Source organism: Botryllus schlosseri, chromosome 2 (genome assembly GCF_051294905.1).
Source record: "Botryllus schlosseri isolate E-star chromosome 2, Bs_hap1, whole genome shotgun sequence".
NCBI lineage: Eukaryota > Metazoa > Chordata > Ascidiacea > Stolidobranchia > Styelidae > Botryllus > Botryllus schlosseri.
This window is the reverse complement of record NC_137237.1, coordinates 1263522-1284939: the sequence shown is the minus strand read 5'-3', so window position 1 is coordinate 1284939 and position 21418 is coordinate 1263522. Positions and strand designations below refer to the sequence as shown.

Here is a 21418-nt window from a genome sequence, read left to right as displayed (position 1 = left end):
GGTCTTGCCAGACATGATCGCCTCTCGGTCAGAGATGAGCATGGATTAGGATTAGGTTTTGAAAAAACAGGATTTGTGAAATTTTTGTCGGATTTGGATTGGATATGGATTAGACATTTTTTCCAGAACGGATTAGGATTTAAGTATTTTCTGGGAGATTGAAATGTCGTGTGGCGAATGGCGACAAACTTTATTCAGATCAGTTATTAATGTACTTATTATGGTTACTGGGTTATCTTGAATCAAGTGAATCGTTGGCTGTGAAAGAAAATTTTCGAATCCCTCGATTGCATAAATTAGTTTTTTTTTCTGAATTTCTAGTTGGAATCGGATTAGGATTGGACATGGACTTGAATATGAAAAAGTTATGGATTAGGATTTGGATTTGGATTTGAAGGTTGGGATTTGGATTGGATTAGGACGTAGAAATTTCAAATCCGCTCATCTCTGCTCTCGGTACACTGCAAATAACCGACACCGTCTGCAGAAGGTCTTGCCAGACATCGCCTCTCGCTGAAAGAATGTTCCATCGAACACGTCGAAGGTTAAGTTTCCTAAATCTAACTAACACTCCTATGCTGCAAACTGCCAATTTCACACTATACATGGGTTGATCGCGTGACATTTGTTCAATCCGTAAGATCGGTTTTAGACTGATTACTACAAGCATTTTATCGGGCTCAGGACCTGGCAACCCAGTTCTTATTGAGGTGCGCAAACAAACCTTGTTTGCTGTATCTGTATGGTCTTCGAGAACTGGTTCATCTGCAGTTGCAATAGGAGAGATACAATCAGACTGGACTTCACAGCGGATTAAGTCGGACTGATTGTAACACGTGCATTCCAATGAAACAAGGGCATTCCGTGACAAAGCATTGGTTGTAGACTATCAGGCGGCGAGAGGACACACGTCTCTGAATCACTTGCCTCCATCGTGGAAATCTAGAAACCCTTCGTTCAATAGCACCAAGTTAAGACACACAGTGATTCGTCGCAATGTATGAAATATATATGCGATATGCATGCTCCTCTCATCATCATCATTTATTCAATCTTTTATATCAAACCAATACACCACAAGATTGCGATGTAACGAAAAGATAGGAGGGTGCCGCAACGACTTGGAGTAGTCAGACACCCACTTTGGCCTATAGCATGTAAATAAGAGGCATGCAGACTGGATAAAAGAAAGTATGACATGAAAGGAAGTGATAACAATGAAAGCTACATGTATCGGTGGGCGAGGCCGATATGTCAGATTGTGGTCCGGTAATCTTGAGGGCTGACTAGTAGAGACTCTTGTACAGTACTTCAGAAAACAATTGAAAAATATTTTCATATTGTAATATTTGTTCATTTTCATGATATTCTGTAGATTAATTCTCATCGTTACTTATAGGGTTACCATGTTTTGGTATCCGCAACGGAGGACACTTTTCCAAATCACAAAAGTTAGATTGCCTGACTAGAAAACTGCCGATTCTGAAAATTTTACAGGAAATCCTCTTGTGTTGACAAAAAAAATATGGTAACTCTGTCGTTACTGTGCAATGTGCATCGATCAACTCTCCATGGACATATGAGCGTGAGCATTGAGCATGCAACACAGTGGCATGACACACTTTAGTATATGCAACGTACTATATTTGCGCATATGAGTTACGGGTTAACTTTTGGTTAGATCAATAGTTAATCTCGGAGTTACGGTTAGTTTGGTGTTATAAATTCACATGCTCAAGTGTCGGGCAACCGAACTATAACTGCACACGTTTGAAAATATGAAGGAAGTAACTTTGCAATTGTACAAAATAGACGGAAAGTAATCGCCAGCCGATGGTGATGTCATTATACGCGCGGTAACTCTCTTTCGTTCTCTTCCAACTTTTGGTGGTGTGCCTTTTCAGATTCTCGCTCCAAAGCATCTTCAAACTTTTGTCTAGTTTGAATTAACGGATACGTTTATCGGATATAGATAACTGCAGATGTGGTCAAAACAGTCCAAATATTCCGGTTAATGTTCTTAGTCCGATCAAATTTTGCATCAGAGGTAAGATACAGCCGTGCTAGTAAGGATCCAAGGTGCGGTAAAACCAGAGTAGTCGGTAGCATTGCTACTCGAGTATGGATAGAAGCTACACCGAGAGTTTCTACTCAATTACAAGTAAAAGTAGCGATTTCAAAGCCACACCAAAACTACTTCAAGTAAAATTGGAAAGCTCTGAAAAGTACCAAAATAAGTATAGTTTTGAAAATTTGATTTGGTGGATCTGTCATTCACTTTTGGTATTAAATCGGAGATATGTTACTATTTGAAATTCAATACGATACAACTCGACTATTGACAGTATAGATAAAGCAATTATCGAAAATATTTACTGTTACTATGATAAATGCGCCCCTTTGTTCGGTTGTTGTCATCAAAATTCTACTACAGCCACTTGAGCAAGTGTCAAAGTAGACGAAACCTACTTGACTACTCCTATGCAGAGTACTTCTTTACTGACCTGTTCCGTATAACTGTTGTAAAAGGTTGTGTGTGAAATCTCTGAATGATTACAACAATTTCTTATCATCAACCTTGTACGGGCTAAATCAATGTGTTCTTGCTGTTGAGCATATCCCTGTCGAGGGGCGCAAAACGCACCATTTTTCCTTTAACTTCAGTGTTTTGGACAGTTTGACGTCAGCATGCTGGTTGCGTCACCTCTGAATTATCTTCCGCAACAAACGATCGGTTCATTATTGAATAATACCATTCATATTGAAATAAACCAGAATGTTTTTGGCTGACACTCGACAGGGGTAATCGTCAGCAACTAGTAGAGAATTCAAAATAATTTTGTCGTATCGCCAATTATTCAGTATTCCTGTTGAGAGTCAGTCGAATGGCTCAGAGCGTAATAAAGTCAGCGATGCGAATATATTGTTTGTTGCGATATTGCAGTTCTGTCCTTCTAAAACAGGGAGGGCAACATACGGCCGCGAAGGGATTTTGTCCGGACCGCGGACAGTTTTCTGTCTTACATGATAATGCGGCCCGCGGCCCCAGTCTGCCGACATTCCCCACTACTTGCTTACTACGTCAAATTTTAGTGACTGTATGTTATTACATACGTGTGTGCGTAACATGCGAGAGTGGAGCTTACGTGTAAGTTCGTCGAAGCGAGATGACTGGCATTATCATCATTTGCGATGTGCTCAACCGTAATGTCGTTTGTGGTAATCATGGTGTTTGTCGACTGCAATGGTCATTTCCATCAGGCTGATATTTCTTATTTTTGATTCCGTAACCACCGACTTGTAGCACGGCACAGTTCCAGGCTTTTGTAAGGCACCGCTTATGTCAGGGGTCGCCAACTCAAAACGGTTCGCGGGCCATCTTTCGTAGAGGACGCGGGTCGCATGAATTCAATATCGAGATTAATTAGGCCACCTAGTTGAACGACGACGCCATCTCGTCACCTACTCAATCCTGATGAATTGATATATCTTCGTAAATTTGGGATACCGGGCTTATCGAACGCCTTGAAATCTTAATTAAGGATTGCACCATAGTGACAAATAATAACATATTTAATGCTCGGCAAGCCGGTGGTGTTCAATAAAATGATGTGGACACAGCGACAGTGAACGGCTCACTGCATTTAGGTTACGTCAGGGGTCGTTTTGCCAGACAGAGAATTGTTGCGTCACAATACCGACACTCGATCACAATGCGGGTGAAATGGCTTTGAAGTGACATTGCTGTCGGTAAAATACATTCATTAAATAAGATTCATTGCTTGTGTATGTGGAGAAACAGATGAATAATGTATCGATTCAGCAATCCACGCCGCCAAGTACTAAATTTTCCTATACCCGGCCCGCCGACTGGAGAAGTTGCCCGCCCCTGTTTCAAAACCATATTCAATTCTCATTCGGGCTACGCCACGGCACAGAGAGTGTGTGATACGAGAATGCAACTGTATATCTTTTTTCGAAAAAACATGTCATATAATTGAAGTCTTCTTACTTTTCTTTACACCAGGTATACGATATGATGCTCCCAACAACGATTGCTACCACAAGTACGAATGCTAATCCGGTCAGGCTTATCCAACCAGGGTCATAAATGTTTACTGAGGCCGTTGGCGTCATTGCATCCATATTCGCATCCAGCAACACGGGGGAAGCAGTAGCTAATCGCACTGAAATATTTCTGCAGAGGATAATAATTTAACCACCGGAAAAATAGTAGCCATTTGCGATAATCAGAGCGCTTTGTGTAACAATAGGCAAACATGTCATCTTTGCACTGCGGCGCTGTACACAAGCTCGTGCATTCCTGGGGCTAGAAACAATGGGAAAGGTTTAACACATTGATTCTTAACCTTTTCTGTAATTTCGCTACCCTGCAAACTTTCGGCGAACCCACATGTTTCGATGATTCAATCAATCAATCAATGGACAGATTATATTTTCAGCTGCCCAAGACACACACCCAAGTGCAGTGCGAAGTATATTATAATATAACAGAAAATGCCACAACAGTTACGCAACAACAAGAACGACCTCTCTCTTCACAGGTCACATTGAGCTCTGCCGGGCAATATTCAAGACCATTCAAACTAATCGACAAGCAACTAATCGCGCCATGCGCAGCGTCCGAGGTAACAGTCAGTGCACATAATCTACGCAAAGGCACACATCAATGAAGCAAAAATCTACCACGATGCACATCCAATAGGCCACATTACGGTAGAATACCGGTGCACGAAATTAACTGTGCATCAACAACAGTATAGGGTTACCAATCCTCTTTGATTTGGTCCTCTTTTATTCAAGAAATCGAAAATGTCCTCATTTTGGCAACTCATCCTCTTTTTTTAGCTTTGGCTGCTAGGCAACTGCGTACACATGTAAAATGTGCAATGTACATGCACAACTACTAAAGGACATAAATGGTGAGAAAAACTGTATTCCGACGGCAGTGATGAACAAAATCTGAGCGGGTCAATTGGAAAATTCCCTTTTTTATAGTCAACACAACAGTATTCCCAGTAACAATTTTCAAATTATCCGTTTACTTGTCAGATTTGGAAGTTTTCTTACTTGTAAAAATTTTCCTCTTTTCCCAATCTCAGAATATGGTAACCCGAAACGACGGTGTTAAAAGAACGAAAAAACATGACATTCATACAAAGCTAAAATATTATGATGAATATTTGCTGCAAAGCCGTGTGATTTCTGAATTCGAATAGGCTACTGTAAAATCTTGAAAACTTTCAGTTTTGCAATATTAGTTAAGAATTATAATCATAGCTACACGGTTTATTGCAAATTAAACTAGAATTATCATTATATCTACTTCCAAAAATAGATTAGAATCAGAATTATCGAATTCGTGAAAACTGATAGCTCAATACTATCCGGATAACATTCTACTGTCAACTAATCCCGATTACGGAAGATCCTGTACTTATGTTAGGTAGCGACCCACTCCCGTTTAAACAGCTAATAATCACGGCATACACAACCTGGGTGCGACATTTAAACATTTATGTTTAACGCAGTATAGCCGACATCTCTATATATGCCCCACCAATATTTTACTACTGGTGAAAACACGTCGTCATACAATGGTTTTTATTGTAACTGGCTTCTGTATTTACATTCCCAGCCATTTCTTTCATATCCCATTGAATACAAGTTTCCGAGATTATATTGATATATATAGTTTTACGACAAAATGCGGCTACCGTACGGTCAAAGAACCCGTTCTGTTCACGATCGCACTTTTTCGAGTTCCTTTCTATCGCTTCATTCAAGAAATGACCTCCATCCTCCAGTCACAACCTACTTGTCTAATTACAGCGACATACCGGTAATGTAATTAATCTATTTTGTGAAATGTTTCTATGCTCCCTCTTTAATTCTAATCCATTTTCCGGTGTTCCTGAAAATGCGCGAAACGAGCCAACCTTTGTGAACATATGTTCGGCTTTCCCATACTTACAAGAACTCCGGTTTAATATGAACTGGACTTGATTTTTGTTATATTTCTTTCAAATTAGGAATTTCATTCAATTTCCAAGTTTTCGTGAATTCGGTATTTCTAATTTAGATTTAATTGAAAAGAAAAACTGATTCGCTACAATTTTAATTCAAATCTCATTCGTAAAAGTTGAAGTCTAGTTGCATGTGTAACTGAACTCCGCCAGGGGTTCTAGCACTTTCTTGCCTCACTGATAGCCTACGTAATTTGGTCGGGTGCGACTTCATCTCAACCATTATATTCTCTACAAAACGCCCCGATAGTTAGAAATGTCCTCGACCTAATCTGCTATGAATGACGAGTTCGTTTAATGAACGTAATTGGCTAACACTCAAAATACACCATTTCATTCACGAGACGGACTGTTGGATAATTCAAATAGGGTTGTCTCAATCAGACAATGATTTGACGTGTTCGCTGTTTGATCGGGATTGCTTCATTCAACAATCAACAAGAATATTTAGATGACCGCGGAGAGGTCGATCAAAGCTTGGTGGGGTAATTCTTTTTTGGTGGCATCGACCTTGAAACACCGACGGCAACGCGAGAGAGCAAATAAGAAAATAACTTGGTAAGATGATGACGAAAATTTTAATGTGATAGTGTATTATAGGCCTATATTGATATAACCCCGAATATTTTGGGCTGACACTCATCCGGGGTAATCCTCAATTAATTATAGTAATCAAGCGTACCGTGATTTCTCATTATAGGCTACATGTTGCTTGGGCGCCGTGTCTTAATTAGCTGCTGTCAACAAGTCACTCTGTTTTGTGTATGGTTGAATTCAATTTATTGCTGAAAATTTCATCATTTCAATACACCACAAGACTGCGATACAATGAAAGAGGTAGAAAGATGTCGCAACGACTTTCGAGTAGTTTTCGAAATCAGACTCCCACCTGGCCTTGGCGATGTAAAAAAGGAGGCATGCCCACTGAATGAAGCGCTATAGTTTTTGACCTCTGTATTTTCTGTGTCTCCGTAACAGCAGGCAGCCACTATTCGAATTCCTAGCTTATAGTTTCATGACCTGCTTTATTTTGCTGTGTTTTGGATAGGCTTCGTTTATACGCCGTTCACTTCAACACACCTCCTTACATCAAAATATCATCATTTCTCGAAGTCGGGCTGCGGAATTTGAGTTAATTTTAGAAGAACGTTAATAACTGATCTGATTTCGGTAACTGCATGCAGTACACGCGCACGTACAAGTCGTACATATTGTAAGCGTAGTGTTGCCGCATGCACAGAGAACAGTTAAGTATAGGCTATAGGTAGAAGTACTCAAAAACAGACCCTCCAGAGTAAGTAGTGCAAGCAGGTAAAACCTACTCTAGTATTCTCCGAAATAGTACAAGTAATTCGTCACTGACCAGTGGCCACACAGCTGCTGCGTATTCACCGTAGATATACGGTAATATTTGCGTTTTACAAAATGAGTGTAATTCTAACAGGCTGAAGTGTAACATATACGTAAAAACCTGCGGTTTCACTTTTTGATGCATACAGATAAACGTATCGTTTATTATGGGAATGAAACAGGTTGAAACTCATTACAAGCAGTCGGAGATGAACAAACGTACAGTGTAATCAAGTTTGCGAGATGCAAACTAGGAAATCTAAAGAGTAAATACTATGGCTAGGTTAAATCAAACATATTCAGCAATGTGCATTGGGCTGAGAATATGTATCACAGAACAGATGATGATGTCGACAGGACCGCGAGGTTTGAAACCTTTTATTGTGAAAAAGTGATAAGAAGGAGGTAAAAGGCTGTATTGTATAGCAATGTTCAGAAGAGCGAGAATTCTCTGTTGGTAAGAGCCATATCGTCGACGAATCTGCGAACGCGAAGATATACCAGTTAGTCAAGGAAACACAAATTGCCAACGCCCACATTGAAATATCGGAATTTGGATTGCCAACAGCCGCATGCTTTTCTTGGACAAACTACCGGGTTTTCAAAATGCGCTACTAGAACTAAAACTACTCACTTTTTAAAACTCGCAAGATGAATTACAACTAGAACTACTCACTTTTCAAAACTCGCAACTAGAACTAGAAATACTCACTTTTCAAAATGCACAATTTGAATTAGAACTACTTACTTTTCAAAACTAACAACTACTAGAACTAAAGACCTTCAAAATTATGCAACTAACTAAAACACAACTAACTAATAGCTGATAATACGCTACTTATAGCTCATAATTTCGAAAGAACGGGGTTTCGAGTTTGAAACGGGAGGGATTTCGACCCCCAAAACCAACCCCTGGCTATGTCACTGTTAGTAGTGATGACTCCGAGCTAGCGATGGCAGCTAGAACATCACACAACATAACGCAGGTATCAAGAATCACATCCAACGACAACACGTGTTTTCCCGTTGTTGTTCTACAACTAAAATATTTATAATATACGCAAATAGAACTACTCTCTTCACAAAATCTGGAACTAGAACTACTCAATAAACCCGTAGTCAGTTGACCGTCAACTAACAAGTTGTGGAAATTTCCTGAAGTCTGGTAGCATGTGGTTGGCAGAGCTATGACTGCCAAAAAGAGCAGCAGGTAAGCTTTTCACTCAAGAGACAAACAAAAGTGGCGTTCATTGATTAATGATGGTCACTTGAGCGATAAATATTACATGTTCAGGTGGATGGACAAGGGGTTGGGGCTACGTGAGTGGTTATACTAGATCAGGGGTAGGATTAGGAGTTTGATTACGTTAGGGTTAAGGGTAGGGCTGAGCAGAATCGAGTACCTGAATTATTTCATTCTAAATCGAGTATTATGCATCGAATCGAGTCGCGTGTCACTCAATTTATGCAGGTATGAATGATGTGTAAAGTTGAAATATGTACCTTTTATGTGACCTTAAAGAATTTAATGCCAGTTGTACATCAGGTTAAAGATAATTTGGTATTTTATCAACCATACCTATAATTTTGGTGACCAGCCCTACTCATAAGTCAATGGTTGGGCAGAAAAACACATACCGTATCTAAATTAATACTGAGTCCCTGTGTAACTTACCGAGTCATTTCGCTGTTTACGTGAACAAATCGTGGCGTGTAAGCCCAGTCAAATTTATCTCGAATGAGAGTCACGCCATCGTTAGGTATCAACCAACCAGAGTTATTGGCGTCAGACAAAGGCACCCTGCATAATTCGTTCGGAGCTGAAAATCGAATCAACTGTAAACAGGAATTGTATCACTGAGTTACACTTGTCTGCCGTTTCAGACACTTTGGAGAGTTTAAAGATACTCTTGGAGGTATGGAACTTCAATATAAAATTGAACAATCTATTAATATTGATATAAACTTGAATATTATCGACTGACACTCGTCAAGGATAATTGTCGGCACTAGAAGAGAATTCGAAAGAATATTGTATCTCAACAACCGTATCACTAAATATGATGTCGTCGACATGAAAATTGGAGTGTGCAAATTCTTTTGAATTCTCTACTAATTTCTGACGATTACCCCTGACGAGTGTCAGCGGAAAATATTCAGGTATATTTAAATTTGAATTAGCCTATTCAATCGCATACTTTGGAGAGTGTAATATTGGCGTTCGACAATATTCCATCAATTTCAAAATGCATGATTTGTCTTGATTTGAGTCTGAGGACTTGAATATTTGGAATTTTTCACTTGCACTCACATAATTTCACTTTTCTATACAGTAACTAGATCTTGTATCTTGCGAATGTTGCAAAATATAAGCATAGATTATAAGAAAAAGTACAGATATTTGAAAAATGAGATGCTTTCGGACCGGTGAAGCGGTAGAAAGAATTATAATTATTAATCAAATTATTTCTGGACATGACTGTATTTCCACATCTATGAAGTGAAAAAGCTTGATGCAAGCCTATATCCATAGTTGGACTAGCAGAAAATTTTAAGCTTTTCCATATTAGATTAGAATTGAAACTATAGCGACACCGTCTTTTCCAAATTAGAGTAGAATTAGAATTACAGAATTTGTAAGATTCGGAAATTGAATTAAATTCCGAACAAGAAAGAAAGTTTGACTAGCTTTGCACTATACAGATCTCTTGTAGCATTTTCAGGAAAACCATAAATTAGAGTAAAATTAAAATCAAAGCATAAAAACATGTCAAAATTAAAAATTAGAATTAGATTACCGTACCGGCATTTAGCTCTGGTACGAACTTGGTTCCAAAGTCTGGCTATCCCGCATTGGAGGTGAGATCATAGCATTAAAACAAAACTACTAACCATTTTGAGGCCGGACATGTTTCTTTAATAAAGTGATGTGTTTTGAATAACTCTTTTCATTTCCTTTCTCTGGATCTGTGTAATTGTTGTAGTGGTCCACGACTCGTCCTGTGTGTGGCACCGGTGGAAGGACGCGGGCTGTCGTCGGAGGCTCGGACAGACCTGGAGATTATATTATAGTCCCATTAGAGTTCTACCACTAGAAAATTTTCAGCTTTTCCAAATAAAATGACTGAATTCGCAAAAATTTGGAATTTGAATTCAATTCTGAATTAAAGAGAATCAGAGAAATACAACAAAACTCAACTTAAGTTTGTATGAAATCAGAGTTCATTCTCATAAGCACAAGAATAGTAAATGTCTGTACATTAAGGTTGACTCGTTGCGCGCTATACAGTTCTCATGTAGCATTTTCAGGAAAACCAGAAATTAGATGTAGAATTAAAATGACGGTCAGATACCTGAGCTAGGAGATGTAGAAGGCTTTTCAAGAATCCGTGATTTTATCGAATCTTGATATCCCAGTCCCGTTAATCCGAAGAAGGCCATAATATACCCCCACACAAGGCTAATCGTGTCCAACTACAGTATTTTACAAAAATAACCGGAAGAAAATACAACAATCAGTCATTGTCATAACAACAACAAAGCTGCCCTCTGCCTTCTCTATCTGCTGATGCGTGACCAACATTTGATACTGCCTTGAATGCTGTGATTCCTTTATGCAAAAGTAAAAATAACATTATTCCAAATATAAAATCGATTTACAATGTAACCCTGACTTCAGCGAGATCTGATTGTAGTGTAGTTTATTACTCTGTACATTGGATTCGACCACTGAGCTATATAAACACTTGTTATAACGGTATATATATATATATATATACTATAGGTCTAGCTCCGTCTGCGTTCAGACTTAGAGCACCATCACCGAGGTGATGGAAGTATCCATCAAAAAAGAGAGCATCAAAGATTTAGGTTATAAATTAAATTTCCCTTGAAAGTGCTGCTTTTGAGAATGTCCTGATGTCGGTGTCGGTGTCGGTATCCTTGACCTTTATTCCACTATAAATGTAATTTGCAATGCTTGCCTATGTTCGAAGAAGAGATAAAATATCCTCAAGATTACCGGACCACGACTGACCTATCGATCTCGCGTCCCATGACATGCCGCCCTATTTCTTGTCGCATTCTTTTTCTATACTATCTTCTTTACTTTCATTCAGTGTGCATGCCTCCTCTTTACATCGCCTAGGCCAAGGTGGGTGTCAGATTCCATAGACTACTCCTTGTCGCTTCGACATCTTCCTGTCTTTTCATTGTATCGCATTTTTGTGGTGTATTGAACTGATAAAATTGCTAATAAACCAATGATGATGATGATGATGATGCGGTGATAACTTTATTGCGCTCATCAAAAAGGTATGAATTCTAATCATAGATATGGCAAGAGCAATCGGACACTGACTGACACGCCGACGCCATTACCCAAATGCTTCTTGCTAGATCGTTGATTGTATAAAAAGGAAGGGTCACGCCGGCTTCGTAGTATAAATACGGGTTGCGGTAATTTAAAAGAAAACTAGTAGCATTGTTGCAATAATTTTCTACAAACAGGACACTTGATACATTATTTCGGGTCATTGGCTCGTCGTAATCGTTGGCCAATATCGAAACTTTTCTTGCGTTTGATTGACGGCTCACTGGCTCCGCCTCCGTGCACAATACGTGAACGCCATTAGTTTACCAATATATGCCACGGGTTTTATATTTTTCAAGTTCATATAGAATAGAAAGTTTCACATAAACTCGATAGCTCAATTTTGTGATGCATTTTCACCGTAAAACTGAACTCGATTTATGGCTCAGCTTTCATCTGACTGATCGATGTGGAGTGTGGATATCTGGTACCGTATTGAATCGAGTAACTCACTAGCCTATACGGTAATATAACTTGACTTGACTTGACTGAAGTGTTCTGAAAGGTTCATCATGGTCAAACTAATCATATATGCTAGGCTGTTCCTGTTAGTAAACGAAGCGGATATATAGGTGTCTAGAAATACAGATGGATTACCTCGTTAGCTTTATGGAGTCAACAGTCAGTCGATTCAATACGGTACTGTCAGTCACACTATGCTCGTTTTGAATAAGCACTGCCATTCGCCCGTATAGCTGACACCTGACAGCTCCTATAATAATCCCCGTGTGGAGGCGACATAACCATAAACAAAAGATGATCTACATCAGTTGCGGTAGGTTCCTCTTGTATCGTAATGAAATCCTTTCTTTTTAGCCATTATGGTGGCATTATTCTTCGCCAATTTGTCACTGTCCATCACTTGATTCTTGCAGCATTATTGGATTGAATTAATTAAATCCAGGCCTTTCTACATGGCAGTAGAAACAACTCGTTTTTCTTCAAATTTTACTGGCTACTTGATTAAATTGTTAGGCTCAATTTCAGCCTGTAGAAGCGAAGCTATTGGGAATAAAAAAATCTTGGATTTATTATTTGGCTACCAATATTTAATAAATGTCCTCCATTTTTGGATGTGAAAAACTTTGTAGCCTATTAATGTTGGGAAATTGATTCGTAATAATTATAGAACCACTCATTGTTGAAATACGAGAAAGACAATTGAACCACATATCTTGAGAAAACATAAGAAGCTGCAGTTTCTGCTGTTTTGAGAATTCAGAATTGCCCATACAGTAGTACCTGTACGGGCTGTACACAATGTGCCATTTGGTGTAACACAAATTTTCATTTGTTTCATTTTCTATATTCGTAAGGCATAATTATACTAAGAGTGGTATCGATTTGTCTGAGGTCTCGACTTGTTGATCATGACGGAACCGACAGCTCTTCAGTCGATGTTCTCAGAACTAAACAAAGCCATCCACGTTTCCGATTACAAGCAAGTCTTGAAAATCAGCAACAAAATCATCCATTCCAAAGAGGGAAACAAGGACGAAAAAGCGATGCAATGCAAAGTGGTAGCTTTCATCTACTTGAACCAGTTTGACGAGGCTTTGAAATTCATCCAATCCTCCCCCGAAATTAATGAGAGTTTGATATTCGAAAAAGCGTACTGTCAGTATCGCTTGCTGAAAATCAACGAGGCTTTTGAAACGATCAGCGATGCTGAAGAGCTTGATATCCGCCTAATGGAGTTGAAGGCACAAATTTTGTATAAACTTGGTTCTTACGAAGATGCCCTTGTGCTGCTTAAAAAGTTAGTCAAAGACTGCGCGGATTCGTCAGAAAATGAACGCAAAGCAAACCTTCTTGCCGTATCTGCCTCGATTTCTTTATGGAACGACAAACCGTCTGACGTTAAGTTGTCTCTGACCACGTATGAGCAAATGTACAACAAGGCATGCGAACTTCTCGGCAGAGGAAAGATAGGCGAAGCCGAAAAAATGCTGACAGATGCTATCACAAAGTGTCGCGAGTACTTCGAGCAGTTTCCAGAAGTTGAAGAGGATGAGATTGATGACGAATTATCTCCGTTACAAGTGCAGTTAGCTTACTGTCTTCAACTTAGAGGTCTTGCGGATGAAGCTTTAAAAATATACAATCAGGTTCTCCGCTCGCGACCTTCAGATGTAGGCCTGATCGCTATTGCGTCAAATAACATCATTACGATCAACAAGGAACAGAATGTGTTCGATTCTAAGAAGAAGTTGAAAGCGACTTTAATTCCTGACATTCAAAAAAAATTGGTGTCAAAACAACTTGGTTTGATCGAAAGAAATAAAGCTCTTTTGTACATGTACTCGAACCAGTGGGACGCGTGCCGAAAGCTGCTAAAAAATCTTCAAAAATTGGACAAAAACAGCGAGATTCCGTGCATGATCCAAACCGCGCAGCTGAGCAGAGAAAAGAATTTTGAGAAAGCAATATCTCATTTGGAGGATTTCATTGAAAATCATAGCGACCCTGATTTACATTCCATCGATTTAACTCACATCAAGTTGACTTTAGTCCAATTCTTGTACAACCAAGGACATATCGACCGAGCCTGCGGTGTCCTCGACAGCATTGAATCTCTACGTCACGCCCCTGCGATTGTATCTCTCTTAATTTCTCTTTTCGAGCACAAAAAAAGCAGAGAATCGAAAGCAGTTAAAGTCTTCAACGAAGCCGTTGCTTGGCATAAAAAGCAAAAAAGCGCGGACAAAATCCAGATGAAATTAATGTGGGAAAACGCGCAGTACAGCATCAAACACGGTCGTCACGAACACGCTGCTGAAATGCTTGAAAAGTTACGGTTACTGGATCGCAACAACGTTAAAGTTTTGGCTCAGCTGATATTCGCTTACTCTCAATTCAACCCGACTAAAGCTCACCTGCTCAGCGAAGATTTACCTTCTCTCGAGGAAATGTCGCTGTCTGTAGATGTGAGCAGTTTGGAGAAGAACGCGACACAACTGTTGGCGCCTAGATACGTGAAAAGACAGGCTAAGCAGCTGGCCAAAAAGAAAGGGAATAAAGAACAAGAAATGGCTTCTGGAGATAAAGCTGTGAAAAAGAAGGACGTAGTTTCCGAGGTAAAAGCGGACCAACCGATCAAGACCGACAAGAAAAAACGGAAGAAAAAGAAGCGTTTGCCTAAGGAATACAACCCAGCTGTTGAACCAGACCCTGAAAGATGGACCCCGCTGCGCGAGAGGTCTTACTACAAAGGCAGGAGGCGCGACAAGAAAAAAGGCGTCGGTACCGGCACGCAAGGAACGTCTGGATCAGCAGTCACTGATAATTTAGATATGTCGAAACACAGCAGTACCGCAAGCGCCCCAAAGCCTGCGGCTTCCCCGCAGGTTAATTCGCCGAAGCCTGCCCCGTCCGGGGCTAGGCCTAAATCGAAACAGACGGCCAGGAATCGCAGGAAAAAGGGTAAAGGTGGGGCTTGGTGAGATGTGGACTCGAGTCATAACTGCTGCTCGGTAGTGTGCGTGATTTTTGTGTACAAGATTATGGTGAAAAGATTTTTTGAAGGGGTTCTTAAACTGGTGTGTGTAGTTTGAAGTGGTCTACAGAAGGCCGATGAAAATCTTGGGCGTTTTTATTTGGCGTCAATGGAATTTTGTCACTTCGACGATAGTGTGTCTAACGACCAAAATTTAAAGCACGTCACTTTTCACATTGTCGTTTTTGCTGCTGTTTGTATAATTGTATCAGCTGCAGCTAAGCAAGATCTTTACTAGGCTAACTTTCTTAACATGGACTTAGGTTTGTTGAGTTGAGTTGATGTTACCCGCTCATATTCATGCAATTGCGTCCAGTCTATTTAATGTGGGCAAAAAAACTTCTCCGACTTGTTTACAGAGTGCAAAAAAAAGTTTTAAGAACCCCTGATTTAACGGGATGTGCTATTATGTTTTTTGAAGTAATATTTGCAAGACAATGATTGGAGTGTCACAGGGTTGGCTTACTCGTGATTGATGTAACCAGAGAAGACAGAGTTACTAATTTTTCATATTTGATTTTTTTCCTGAAGTGTGAAGAGAATACAACTTTATTGTTTGAGAACATCCTCAAATATTTTCGGCTGACGCTTGTCCGGGTTAATCGTCGACATTGTCGACAACTAGTAGAGAATTGGAAAGAACATTTCATATCAACGAGAATGAAACATTTGAACAGATATTCAATTTATGTCTCCACTCTCTTTACTCGCGTACACCATACAGCACACTGCTGTACAGTGTAATTTTGATAACGGAGATCTGGCTGTCTCTTATCGTTCCAAAGTACCAGCTCCCTGCACCCAGTGATCAAAATTTCCTTATATGTGACTGATCATATTCGAAATATATTAGTTTGATATTGATGATATTTCAGTGCCAGTGCTATATCAATGCTTAATAATCTGCTCGATGGTGTGTCAGTATGTGTCACTGGAAGATGTATCTTAATCTTCGCCTGTTTTCGTTACTTAATTTTCAATCTAGTTTGACATGGTGACTTTGAAACTGGTGCAGTCTCTTGGTTTATGCTGCTCCCTGCTACTATTCTTAAACATCACTTCCTGACACTCGAAATTCAATGGCTGTCAACAGTCTAATTGTGAAGTGTTCAAAATTGTAGAATAAATAGCTTGTGATAGTTGATGTGACACAATCTCTTTTTCGTTGGTGTTACACAGGAATGGCATACTATACTGGAGTCATTCTCTTGGCATCTTTGAGTAGGTCACCCTTAAGGCATTAATTCCTAGAGTTTTGTTAGTACAGCGGCTGGTAATTTCATTCTGAAACAGATCAAGTGGAATTTTTGGCAGGCTTGCCTAGTACCGGTATTGTTTCATCCTATTTCATTGTGAGACTTTGAGAGAACCTTTGGAGTGAGGAAGATTTACTATGGTTGCCTCTTTCAAAGTTTGCGTAACATTTGCGATTTCAGCGACTAGGAATAGATTGTTGCTTTGACATGCATGTGATTGCCTCATGCAATTTGGAGGGAAAATAGTTTCATGCCCGCATTAGGTGTATAGTAAGGTTGCTTTGAAAAGCTATTTTCAAATTTTACCGGCTAGCTGATAAAATTGTTAGGTTATTACTGGAGTATAATATGTTGGATATGTTAAAAATATTACATTTGTGATGGGAAATTATGTCATTGAACTATTCTACTGCGGTAACTTTGCATCTACGGGTTAGAATTGAGAGTTAATACAAACTTGTTGCTGGTATGCATCGTTTTTTAATGATGGAACTGTTTCATGGGGTAGGCAGTTGAATTCAAAATAACATAATTTTTAATAATTCTAAAATTCGATGCATAGTTATTTTTTTCAGGCAACCTATCAATTTCATCACCTGGCCAGTAAAATTTGAAAAAAATAAGATCATTTTTCAACCACCCTACTGTACAGTTGCATTTGCTCAGGCGTAGCTAATCTTTCTTAGCACAAGCCATACCAGACCATCATTTGCTGCAGCAGATTTCAAAAGAAAATATTCTTGTCAAAATTTTTGTTGATCTGTTTCACTTTTTGTGTGTTTTGAGAGAGAGATAGCAATTATGAAGTTCTTGGTACATGGTGTTGTCATGGTGTATCCATTTCGCAAAATCATTTCACCTGTCGCTGAAAAGATCGTTGTTTGTTTTGTGAAAGAATTTGCTAACCCTGTGCGCTTTTCATCTTCAGTACTATGGTCTGCTACTAATTAGAATATTCTATGCGTGGAGACTCGAACTGAAGTCAACGTCAAAGCGAACCTCAAGCCTTCAGACTGTCAATTATTCATATTGAGTAGGTGAGTTAAAAGGGAGATCTTGCTGTTAGCAACTCGGATGCACCGTGTTAATCATATCAACATGATATTACATTTAAATATGTATGATGGTGTTTTTTTAATTGACTCTGGAATAGGGCCATAACAGTAGGCTATAAAAGATGTGGAGAGCTGAAATATGTACCTTTTATGCTACCATAAAGAACATTGCCCTTTTTTACAATGCTGTCGGTAGATCACGACTTCGCAGAAGCTTTGTAATGCATGTTTCGTATGCTGCGATACGACCAATCGAGTTTTCAAGACTTACTTAAAGTACAATATTATGGAAACTATAATTTTCGTTGATAATTTAGCCCTTATTGGCAAGGGGAGTGTTTAATTTGAGTACTTGAAATAATCGTCTTGACTCGAATCATGAGAATGAATGCGCTATTCAGAATCGAGTACTCAAAAATCATTGTGTTCAGCCCTACTCTTTTCCATTCAATTGATTGCTAACAATTTCATCATTTCAATACACCACAAGACTGCTATACAATGAAATATAGGAAGGTGTCAAAACAACTTGGAGTAGCCTTCTAAATCAGACACCGACCTGGCCTAGAAATGCACACTGAATGAAAAGCGAAAGAACATAATACAAAAGGACAGGTTAAATTCAATTCAATTTATTGCTTAAAATTTCATCATTTTCATGCACCACAAGATCTGTGATACAATGAGGGATAGGTGCAGACTTCAATATACAATTGAATCTGACACTTTTCGTGGTGAAATCTCTATTAGTTCCTGATGATTAATGACCCCCGACCATGTCAGCTGAAAATATCAGGTTTATTTCAATATAGATATATTATTCATTTTGAAATGAACAGAGTTTTAGCTTATTCAATGACCATGAATTCGCGGTGAGTAGTGTAGTGTAGATGCCCTCAAGTATTGAGTTGCTGGCATGGTGAAGATTATCAATTATTTACTGACTGTTTGACTCCTGCAGTATTGTGTGATTCAATTCTGAATAGAGTGTTAAACTTTAAGTATTGCTCATTATGGCCCCATAACAGCATGAAGACTTGGATAGGCTATATATGTATCATAAATGTGTATCATTTATTTTATGCGATCACAAATAATGCCAGTGCCACATCACATTTCTACATCATGACCAACAAGGATTCCACAGTGGAAAATACTCTCTAAATTAGAATTTTCTAACAATAAATTAACTCTTGAGTGAGACAGAGCGTATAATTTCAGCTCTGCGAAACATCATCTCTCCCTACTAGACTTAAAACATTATACTTGATACTCCAACCCTGGTTCGCACTCACACCAACTTCCAGTGTTTTGATGTCAGATATTCCCCCGCTAGGTGGCTGTAGTAAGCCTTGCTTGTTTTCAGAATGAGAGTCATGGACTCGGGTGGACCCAATGGAAACAAGGTGAGATTTCTTGGTATTTTACAAATACGTTTCTCTTTTTTCTGCCTTCGCCGGATCATAAGATGCTGGCGGTGCTGCGGCAGCATAACAGCATTACGTAGTGATCAGCGATCACATGTGCAATGGCATTGAGTGAACAAAATTATTATTTATGATGTTTTATAGCATGTATTTGTAGCTAGTAACTGCTACTGGATTTTCAAGCTTGTGCAAACTAACTACTTTTGAAAATCTGACACTAACTGATGACTCGATGATGGTGACTCGACTCGAGTCAATTTTTGTATTGACTCGACTTGTACTCGACTTGAACCAAGTCATATGACTCGAGACTAGGACGACCAAGACAGACATTTAATTGTAACTTCGAAGAATAGTAAAGTCACCACATTATTGGTATTTTGTCTGTCAGTCCTGATAAATAGGACCAGAAACTGTTAAGACTGAGCAAAGATGCTATATTATGAATTCGAGTCATTCTATATCACACAAGCGGAGTTGTAAAAAGCGGGTTGAACCGAATTGAACTGAAAACTGAACAGTGAACATGATTACTTGAACTTGGACTCGAGTCAACACTACAAAAGTGAGAATGACTTGTGACTCGGAACCTTGGGATTTGGTTACAACCCTGAACTACAGCATGGAAATTATTTTGTACTGCGTTTGGGAGCTATTTTTTCAAATCATTTCATTGCATATCCTAGCATCATGAAAATATCATTCACATATCCTATGAATGCCTTGTCATTTCGCATTGCGACCTCTATGTTGCTCTGCTGTTACTTGTCATAATTAACTACAGGATATCTCATAACAATATTGATCACTAGGGCAAGTTTTGTTGCAGTTAAATCCGTAGAAAGTTGCATTTATTTTTCACAAAAGTCGCAGAAAAAGTCGCATTTATTTTTTCGCAAAAGTTGCACAAGTGTCAACTTCCCAGTTCCGCTCCCGAAATACAGTTTTCCATCCACATTCTCCATTCGTTGACATGAAGAAAAAGGTAAACTTTCCGGCTCAGCTGCCGAAATAACCGTTAGAGCGTTACTTCAGTGCTGATTTACGATATTTCAGTCGAATTTGGCCGTTTATTTCACCTTAAGTCTCATAAAACACTGACATAATCAAACGATCTATTTATACTGCCGAATATTTCCAGTAAAAAGTTGATTGCATGAAAAATCGAAAAGTTGCATGAAAAAATGGACAGAAGTTTCACTATAAGATTCCTTCAAACAGCTTACAACAGCATTCTATGTAACTTCCAAGTATTTGGGATGCTGCAGGAAGCTGTAAAAAAAAATTGCAATAGTTGCAAAAACTTGCCCTATTGATCACTTGAGTGCTGCTCGGCTATTCAAACAGCCAACAGAAAAAGATTCTTGACGCAGTTCTTTCTGCCACTTTAATTTGTTGACTGATACGGACGCGATTTGTGAGATACGTTCAACCTCTTCAGAACATACTAGATACGTTCAACCTCTTCAGAACATACTCTCACCGTCAGGAGATGAGTGAACTTTTTACGAGTTGCAATGTAAAAGCTGTGTCATACTTGACATAGCCGTTAATTACTAAAAGTGGAATTCCAATGGCTGAAGGCTGAGATTACTGGCATGAGTGCTTGAAAGCTCAGCCCACTCATACAATTCTTGTCAAACTAAATATTCATTTGTTAAGAATGTTGGACTTCTTCAATGAAGTGAAGATATCTTATGTTCAGTGAGAGCTCAATGTAACAGATGGTGCAAAAACCTTTGTTTTTCTGGCTGTTGATGCGATTTGTAGTTAAGCAGAGTTTTGTGTTGTAAATATTTACTGTTGTACTGAAAATTTTATGTCATTTTCACACCGCAATGTCAGACTGTTGTAGTTGCTGTTGTTTGAATAAAGACAAAACTCATACATCACGTAACTGGAGGTGAAATGTCACTGTTGCATATGGCTTGATTGTTTTGTCTGTATGGAATATTGGAGTTCATGATGTACCTTCTGTAGGTTAGAGTTTACGCTACATTGGAGTGTCGTGTAAGTAATGATATTGAGACTTGGACAACTATTCCAAATTAGATTAGAAGTAGACTGTAATCACTAATTCGAATTGTGGCTACACAGTGTTTTCCAATCTAGATTAGAATTTGAATTATTTTTATACTTGTTTTTCCAAATAACATTAAAATTACTGAATTTGCGCAAACTTGGAAATTGAATCAAGTTTAGTACATATCAAATCAGAATTAATTCTCATAAGAATGAAAATGGCAAATGTCTGTACAGCAAGCTTGGCTTGTTTCATGATATGCTGTTTTCCTGAAATGAGAAATTAGATAAGAATTAAAATTAGAGCATATATATTTCACAGATTGGATTTGAATTGATTGTGCGTATTCGCTGTAATTAGTCTCATTGGAGTCCAGTAGAATCCAAGTCTGA

At 38.8% G+C, this 21418-nt stretch overlaps 3 protein-coding genes across 4 annotated transcripts in view; 2 read left to right on the top strand and 1 right to left on the bottom strand.

Moving 5' to 3' along the window:
• Positions 1 to 7530: 7530 nt before the first annotated feature.
• On the bottom strand, positions 7531 to 10910 carry LOC145432928 (sperm microtubule inner protein 11-like). The gene is made up of 4 exons (XM_080309767.1): positions 10751 to 10910; positions 10290 to 10451; positions 9073 to 9217; positions 7531 to 7878 (listed from the first exon to the last, which is right to left on the bottom strand). Exons 1-4 carry the CDS (start codon positions 10836 to 10838, stop codon positions 7830 to 7832), a joined length of 444 nt encoding a protein of 147 aa, XP_080165893.1. The 5' UTR covers positions 10839 to 10910; the 3' UTR covers positions 7531 to 7829.
• Positions 10911 to 13051: 2141 nt separating this feature from the next.
• On the top strand, positions 13052 to 17449 carry LOC145432874 (signal recognition particle subunit SRP72-like). Its single transcript, XM_080309698.1, has one exon. It carries the CDS (start codon positions 13140 to 13142, stop codon positions 15210 to 15212), a length of 2073 nt encoding a protein of 690 aa, XP_080165824.1. The 5' UTR covers positions 13052 to 13139; the 3' UTR covers positions 15213 to 17449.
• The window catches only part of LOC145432876 (polypyrimidine tract-binding protein 1-like), a 28163-nt gene continuing 21976 nt past the window's right edge, over positions 15232 to 21418 (top strand). The window contains exons 1-2 of one of the 2 annotated variants that reach the window (XM_080309702.1): positions 15232 to 17558; positions 18943 to 18982. In XM_080309702.1, the coding sequence (XP_080165828.1) occupies positions 18944 to 18982 (39 nt within the window). In that variant the 5' untranslated portion in view covers positions 15232 to 17558; position 18943. The remainder of the gene's footprint in view (positions 17559 to 18942; positions 18983 to 21418) is intronic. The other variant, XM_080309703.1, reaches the window with a different exon arrangement.